The sequence below is a fragment of the Monomorium pharaonis genome, unplaced genomic scaffold, assembly GCF_013373865.1.
Source record: "Monomorium pharaonis isolate MP-MQ-018 unplaced genomic scaffold, ASM1337386v2 scaffold_271, whole genome shotgun sequence".
NCBI lineage: Eukaryota > Metazoa > Arthropoda > Insecta > Hymenoptera > Formicidae > Monomorium > Monomorium pharaonis.
The window spans coordinates 20,170-28,159 of NW_023415551.1; the positions used below are offsets into that span (position 1 = coordinate 20,170).

The 7,990-nt window shown below is 35.8% G+C and overlaps 2 protein-coding genes across 2 annotated transcripts; one reads left to right on the plus strand and one right to left on the minus strand.

The window, feature by feature from the left end:
- Positions 1-366: 366 nt before the first annotated feature.
- LOC118648188 (myb/SANT-like DNA-binding domain-containing protein 3) lies at positions 367-3,220 on the plus strand. The gene is made up of 4 exons (XM_036294508.1): positions 367-1,604; positions 1,685-1,804; positions 1,930-1,991; positions 2,156-3,220. Exons 1-4 carry the CDS (start codon positions 1,307-1,309, stop codon positions 2,639-2,641), a joined length of 966 nt encoding a protein of 321 aa, XP_036150401.1. The 5' UTR covers positions 367-1,306; the 3' UTR covers positions 2,642-3,220.
- LOC105834261 (putative nuclease HARBI1) lies at positions 3,067-5,617 on the minus strand. The gene is made up of 4 exons (XM_036294507.1): positions 4,540-5,617; positions 4,070-4,359; positions 3,352-3,970; positions 3,067-3,262 (listed from the first exon to the last, which is right to left on the minus strand). The coding sequence occupies exons 1-4, from the start codon at positions 4,743-4,745 to the stop codon at positions 3,244-3,246; spliced, it is 1,134 nt and encodes a 377-aa protein (XP_036150400.1). The 5' UTR covers positions 4,746-5,617; the 3' UTR covers positions 3,067-3,243.
- Between the last annotated feature and the right edge of the window lie 2,373 nt (positions 5,618-7,990).

Here is a 7,990-nt window from a genome sequence, read left to right on the forward strand (position 1 = left end):
GCGACAAGTCTTCTCTGTCGTATGAGTCAATTGAACACTCCATACATCGAGATGGCTTTTGAGTAATATATAGAAGCTAATCGGGTGAATTTAACAGACGAACGAACGACTGAGGTTGATAACTCAATTTGATAGAACTCGGTCAAAAGAGGAGAGAGAAGCTCGTTAAAGAAATTCTCTCTCATCTCTTGTTCATTTAATGTACTCTCGACATTAAATAGCAATGAATAAGGAACGTTTTTAAAGCACTGTTTATCACTTTTTCATTCTTTTATTTTTATGGGTGTAAATGATATAGGATTTTGTTAAAAATTTTAATTCTATATATTTGTAATTTATTAGCTCTACTTTTATTTAAATTTTATAATAATTTTTTTCTAATCAAGTAATAAATATTATTATTAATCGTGTAAAAATATTTATACAATCCAGCACATTTGTATATAGGATATTTTAGAAATAAGCCAAACTTTTAAGACAAATTCTATTCATTAAAAATGAAAAGAATCACATGAACATGAAAACGCTTATTTATCGAGCTATAAAAATTTTTTGTTTCTTAATATACATGTACTAATACAATTTTTAATAATAATAATTAGATATTATTAGGAAATTGTTTTTATCATTTAATTATAATTTTACTCTATCATTTACGCGCAAACAAAAAATAAAAACAAATATTCCTGAAATTTTTAACATCTAAAATGTTCTTTCCAAAATCGGTTGTAAATAAAAAGTGTATACAATTTGAAAAGAGTTTTTTGACTCGTTCATATAATTTTTTTCATCCTTACAATGAATAGAATATGCTCTTAAAGTTTAGAAACTTATTTTTGAAACACGTGCTCTGTGTATGTGTGTATATCACATACACACACACACACATCGTATATTATATATATGTAGATACGTCTGCGTATATTATACATTGACGCGTATCAACAAAATCTTTTCTGCATTCCAAAACAAATAGCATCATTAATATCGGCTTTATCGTGTGGTAGACGACGTAAAAAGAGGATCGCGTTTCACGACTCGATCTTAACTGACTCGCCGCAAACTTCTTAGGGCCAATTTCACCAAATATTTTGTAATCGGCGATTAGTAAAACTTTGTTTTACATAAACGAAGATTTTAATCTCGATTATGATCGATCGAGTTTCACCGGTTTTACAGTAACGCAATTAACTCTAGTTTAGTAAATCGAAGTTTAAGGCTAAACGAGCACCGACAACGTCGCAAATATATGGACATAACCTAATATTGGCGTGCATAGTAAAAGTGAATACCCTTACCGGAAAAAATGTCTAGTTCAATTTCTATAAGTGTCAAGCGTAAAAGAGATCCAACATTTCAACCTGCGGAAAAAAATAATTTAATTGACATAGTTTCTAAGCACTACAATATTGTAGAGTGCAAAAAGACTGATGCTCTCAGCACTCGTGCCAAAAATGAAGAGTGGATGAAAATTGCTTCAGAATTTAATGCAAGTTCTACGTTCATAGATAGGGAATCGCAGGTGCTTAAAAACCTGTGGGAAAACTTAAAGAAAAAAGCTAAATTTGTTATGACGCAACAAAATCAAAGCATTTTTGCCACAGGTAGGTTGCATATTAAAATCATAAATTCTAAGTGCATTTTAGCATGGGTAAACTTCTAATCACCAATTCTCTTGCTCTAGGAGGCGGGCCACCAAAGAAATTTAAAGAAGATCCAACTCTGGAAAGAGTCATTACATTGATTCGACCCAATGTTCAAGGTTTTATGAATACCTTTGACAATGATGGACCTACTATCTCAGGTAAAAATTTACGACATTACTTATTATTCTTGTCTACATTTTGCAATTTGTAGGATATCTCTCACACTTTTATAAATGGAAGCATTAATCTAAATCTCTCACAAATTGTATTAATTTCTTTACAGTCTCTAAAGAAAATGATGAAGATACTGATATTACTCATGACGAAGTAGAAAATATCCCTGAGGTAAATTTGTGGCTATTTTGTTTCTCCTCGATTATAAGATTTTATTTCAACCATACATGGAACATTTTTTAAGTGTATGAGCTGGTCTAAATTGCTGTGAAACATTTTTCTGTCATTATTTATTCTATAGTTTTGTACTAAATAAATACACTGCTTTATTCCAGGATACTTTAAATGGCGATTGGTCGACCTATACACCATCAATGCTCAAAACACCTAGAGCCTCTGTTCTTCGTCAAAATCAAGATTTGAACATCATAAATATACCAATTGAATATGTCGCTGATTCTGAAGACATTTTAAAAGAAAACACACAAGTACCATGCTCCACCTCTTCAGCCAATTCAACAGAAATTACGTCTTGTTCCACAGTATCCACCCCTACTATTAAATCTAAAAAGTATTCAACTAGTCGAAGGAGGCCAATCCTTAAACAGTCAGAGGGAGATGTACTTGCCCACACAAAAATAAAGACATTGATTGCCAGCAATGAGCAAGCAACAGAACAACATGAAATAACACTGAGAATTCTGGCGTTGCAAGAAAAACAAGAACAAGAAAAATTAAAACAAGGAATTGAGAAAACAGAGCAAGAGAAACTGCGTACTGAAATGCTTCGAGAAGAAATGCAAAAGATGAAGAAACACTGAAGAGAGAACATGGACTGTGAATTGCATATATTGTGTGCATTATATGTTTTACTTTTAAAAGCCACTTGCGCTTGAATGTATAATTTAATTTCATATTGAGTTCATTTGAGACTTCTCTTTTTATTGTATGTTTTTAGTCTCTATATATATTTTTTGTAACTAAGTGCAATTTAAATTGAATGTATTAAGTTTTTATCTAAAAAACTTGGAAATGCACATTCAAGTACACCAAAGATTCTTCTAATTTTCAAAGTTGTCTAACAAATTTTCCAAGTAAAAACTTACAGTTAGTGATATATTCTAGTTGTCTAAGAGTATCGCGTTTGTTAATGTAATAATAAATGTAATTGCATGTATTACATTTTTTTTATTACATTTTGTGATGATTTATCTTATGTTATGTTATATGCATTTCAAGAATTTTATGTTTAAAGTCATTTATTATACAAACTAATGTCATTACAATATTTTTTAATTTTCTATTATATTGTGCACAGCTTTTCTTCTTGCCACCTTCCTTTTTTTATTATACTATATGTAAGAGTATTTGAATTGAATAAAGACTTTATTTTCGTTCAATATCTCTCGCACCCTAATAGCTTTTAGCTTCTATTTGCCAGTCTGGAAAGATAAAAATTATACGATAAAGAAAGCAACAAAACAATATAATAATACAATAGAATATAATATTACATTTTGCTAAAACTTACTTCTCAAAATAGTTATCGACAAGAGCACGGCGTTCTCGATGATTGGGATTTTCTCTTTGTCTAGGCCTATCTAAGCGGCATTGAAGATTGATTAAATAATTTTCATCAATGTTGCCTTCAGCTAGGAGAATGTCCCAAGGGGCAGGTAGTATTATCTCATGATCGTCAGGAGGAACATCTTCTCCAGCACGTCGAGCAATATTGTGGAGTACAACTGTGGCTATAATTATAGGAAAAGAATTCTTCACACTGACTCGTAATCCAAGAGCCATAACTGGGAAACGTCTTTTCCATACACCGAACAGTCTCTCAATGGAATTCCTTGTTCGAATTTGAGATTCATTATATAAATGTTCAGCAGCTGTATTACATTGATCCAGTGGAGTCATCATGTAACTCGTACATGCGTACCCTCCATCTCCAACAAGCACAGCATTACCGTATCTTCTTTGTTGATACATAGCTTTCCGATAGCAGTTATTGAAAATATGGGAGTCATGTGTGCTGCCTGGCCATCTTGCAACAATATCCGTAAACTCCAAATTTGCATTGCAAATAGCCTGGACATTTAATGAGAAGTATCCTTTTCTATTGCGGAAAACCTCCGCATTTCCACCACCTAAAATTTAAAACATATACATATATACTAACTATGATATATATAACTATGATAATATATATACTATGATAAAAAAGTACATAGAAGAGATATTAATACCTGGTGACTTTATGAACTTAACATGGGTGCAGTCTATTGCACCAATAACTCTTGGAAATCTCGCTTTATTGTAAAATTCCATTTGTGTCTTGCGGATTTGAGAAGGTGTCTCAGGAAAAAGAACATGAAGGGGTCGCAAAGAAGCTATAGCACAACTGACCCTGTGCACAATTCTATGAGCAGTAGAAGTGCTGAAACCACATAAATCTGCAGCAGTTGTTTGGTAACATCCAGTGGCATAGAAACGGAGGGCACACAGTAGTTGATTAATAGGAGACACACAATTATTTCTGAAAAAATAGATTTTTAATAATATTTTTGCAACTTGAAACAAAACTTTGTTAAAAGAAATTAATTAAATAAAATAAAACAAAGATAAAAGCCAAAATCAAAGGTAACTACCCACATACGTAACCTCCAAATACAAGTATCTTGTACTCTTTACTGTGAGGAAAATGGCTTTTACTTACTTGTCTGTTCGAAATTCGAGTTGATTTTCGATCGTCTCCAAAACAGACAGCACTGTTCGTTTTGACAATCGAAACCTCATTACAAAATCTGTATCATCTAGGTTGTGGAAGTGATCTTCTCTGTCTCGTATCCACCTCGGTCGACGAACAACAAACTCATCCTCATCATCATTATCTTCAAAAGCTAGCACGTTCGCTCTTTGCATCCTTATTTGTATTTAAAATATATCACTGGGATTTTTTATATATATTAAATATATCACTGATATTACAATGCTTGCAGTCGCGATCGCGGTTTAAGCTCGTTAACCGACCAAAATTGGTCAGTTAATTCTTAAACGTCGATCATTTTTAAACTTGATTAATTGCTCTTGGTGAAATCTAATATCAAGGATTAGAAGCGTAATCGAAGTTTAATTTCAACTAATCGCGGTTTGTGTTGTTGGTGAAATTGGCCCTTAACGATGGGACTTTAAAACTAAGTTTAACCAGGCACATTGTATGCAAACGATGAGCGTATATATGCAACGAATGGTATAACTATCGATCTATGTGAAATGAGATGCGAGCAATATAACCTGATGTAATTGTCAACTCAGCTGGGGCAAAAACTTTTTCAATCGATTTTTCGCGCCTTCGCGACTAAAAACTTGACGAGCATGCCCATTCGAATGTTAATGTAGAAATTTGTAATAAATTCAGTAAACTGTTCTTGCAAAAAAAAAACGATAATAATTACTACCCTATAAATTTAACAGAATATTATATGTTTTCTAATCATCCTTTCGTCAAACACACGACGTTGAGGAAAAGCGAGCGAATGCAGAGAGTTTAGCGCCTGCGCTAAGTGCCGTTGTACTACTAAAGGCTGAAAGCGCGACAATTTAAGAACGGCAAAACAAGAGTTTAAGGGGCGGTCGTTTTTCGAGAGCGTTGACGCCGCGCGAACCGTCTCCATCGACCGGCAGGGTGATATCGTGCACGCTTCCACGCCGTTCAACGAACGGCCAAAAGAAACCAGCGGAACAAAACGAGCGAGCGAGAAGCACGGACGAGGAATAAGAAAAAAGAATGAAGGAGGAAACGAGCGAACGGGAGAGAGAAAGAGAGAGAGAAATGACTCACGTACCTACGCAGGATCTACCTGAAGATTATAGTCGGCAAGATACTCACGGTCAACCAGAAACATAGTCATGCCCTCCCTCTCTCTCTCTCTCTCTCTCTCTCTCTCTCTCTCTCTCTCTCTCTCTCTCATTCCCGTCGGATCTTTGTATCTTTACAGTGCGTCCGGAGAGAAAAAAAAGGAGAACTTTGTCGAAACCGTGCGAGGAAACGCTGGCGGAGCAGCGGACAGAAAGACGATAAAGCTAGATAGCGTACGACAGAAGGAAAGAAACAAAACCCGAGAGAAGGATATAGATAGGTTGAGACAGACTGTACCGAAATATCAACGACCGCGAAACAAACGTCGTCGACCCGACATCCTCGCTCACTCCCCCTTTCTCTCCTACCCCCGTCTCTTTCTACCGCATCTTTCTGACTCCTGCCGCGCTCGAACGGACGTGCCCGAAACAGACGTTTTTTCCGCCTTGTCCGGGATTTATGTCGACCGATCATGGGCAGAGAGCGGCGAGGGTGCTGACAAAGAGAACCGAAAGTCGTGAGCCACGGCGACGAAAACACGGCGGGAGAAAACGGCGGGTACATAACGACGTCATGATACACGATGACGACGATTCCTTTCTCTGTCTCTCCTGTTCCGCGAATAGGCCGAGAAGAATGTCTCATTTAAGCTAAATGACCGCACGCGTTTGCGATTGTTACAGCCCGGTGAAGGAAACGCTGCTTACGGTCGAGAATCGAGATAATGCGCGTGCGTGGCGAAGCTGGGATATCGTCTTATGAAAAATGAAAAATATTTCATAACACATAGAATTCTCAAAGACCGCGACCAGCTTTTTCTCATCTATATTCCTATATATACGTCTTTCTTGAATTAAAATTTAATAAATAATTAATAATGGTCACGGTCAAAAATCTTTGTAGGATAATTAAGATTAAGACTGAACGAGAAATATTTTGTAATGCGCAAAAAATCTATTTACATCCTTCTTTTCTTCCATAAAAACGATTTTTCAGCAATAAAAGTTATTTAAAAATCAAACAAACTGTTTAACAAAGAACTCTTTTCAGAACTTTTGGAGAGCTATAGATCTTTTAAAATCCAACGAGAACTATGAAACTTTCGCAGAATAAAGTGAAACGCTGCATCAAGCTGACGTCTCACTTTGTCCTGAGGCATGTTTTTTTTACCTTTAATTAGCAGACTTATTTGTCTCATCTATGGAAAACTGTAGAAAATAAAATTTTCAATAATTAATGAGACTCCACGAAATAATACGCCAATTTCATGCACGCATACAATATCGAGTACGATATATGAAAGCGGAAGAACTTTGCGGAATCAATGATCTTTACGCGAGAACGGACGAAGATCGCGCACGTTGCGATTACGATATCTTTTGCTTCCCATGACATCATCATAATTATCTCGTACGTCAATAATAGCGGAAGTCACATAAAGGTTAAACGCCGAAAAATTAAATTACTATAAAAAATCTCTTATCAGAATTCAATTATACATTAAATTAATGATATATACGGTATCTCTCTACGGGATGTGCTTTGATAATCTCAGAAGATTAGATTTAATAAGAATATCCTAGAAAACGAGATAATTTCTAAATTATGATAGATAAAAATAAATTGCGCAATTCCTAAAACCCTCTATCAATTTATTCAACTTTAACTTGTCAAAAAAATTAAGTACTCGAGATATAAACCGATATAATCTCTAGATTACATTCCGATTAAGTGTCTAAATCGCCAAGTATAAAGTACGATTTGTATACGTTCGATTAATTTTACGATCTAATTTTACGATTTTCAATTTGCTTTGCTCTATTTACAAATTGAAAAACGTTTCAAATTAAAAAGTCCCTTAACGCTCGTCGGGGGGACAGATGGACGACATGGGCGACATCGACGACGTCTCAGACAATTCACTCGACGCCATCGAATCGTTACGGTTACGGTCGCGGTTCTAATCGCGATCATAAATCATGTCTCTCTGCGCGCCGACAGCCGGGGAGTTCGCGCGATTGCGAAATGACGTGACGCGCGACGACGAAACGCCTGGTGAGAGAACGAGAGTGTTATAATATACCGTGCGGCGCGCTTCGCTCGGAGGCGATGTCAGGGTCACGTACATTTACGCGCGGAGATCCGACTGATCGAGCGACGAAGCCCGGAGACCGCATCGTTGAGGGAACACGTTGAGAATTAATGACGAGTATCGAAAGAGAAATATAGATATCGGACGAATTGGCATATCGTAACCGCGGTAACTTGTCTACCTATGATAACTGCGATAACTTGTTGAATACGCGAA

Bases quoted from the DNA above. Each gene is read 5' to 3' on its own strand.
- LOC105834261 (XM_036294507.1), bottom strand. From the start codon at position 4,745: ATGCAAAGAGCGAACGTGCTAGCTTTTGAAGATAATGATGATGAGGAT. The intron at 4,360-4,539 runs GTAAGTAAAAGC...CTATTTTTTCAG, and splicing joins CTCGAATTTCGAACAGACAA to AAATAATTGTGTGTCTCCTA. The intron at 3,971-4,069 runs GTATTAATATCT...TTTAAATTTTAG, and splicing joins TAAGTTCATAAAGTCACCAG to GTGGTGGAAATGCGGAGGTT.
- LOC118648188 (XM_036294508.1), top strand. From the start codon at position 1,307: ATGTCTAGTTCAATTTCTATAAGTGTCAAGCGTAAAAGAGATCCAACA. The intron at 1,605-1,684 runs GTAGGTTGCATA...CTCTTGCTCTAG, and splicing joins TCAAAGCATTTTTGCCACAG to GAGGCGGGCCACCAAAGAAA. The intron at 1,805-1,929 runs GTAAAAATTTAC...ATTTCTTTACAG, and splicing joins TGATGGACCTACTATCTCAG to TCTCTAAAGAAAATGATGAA.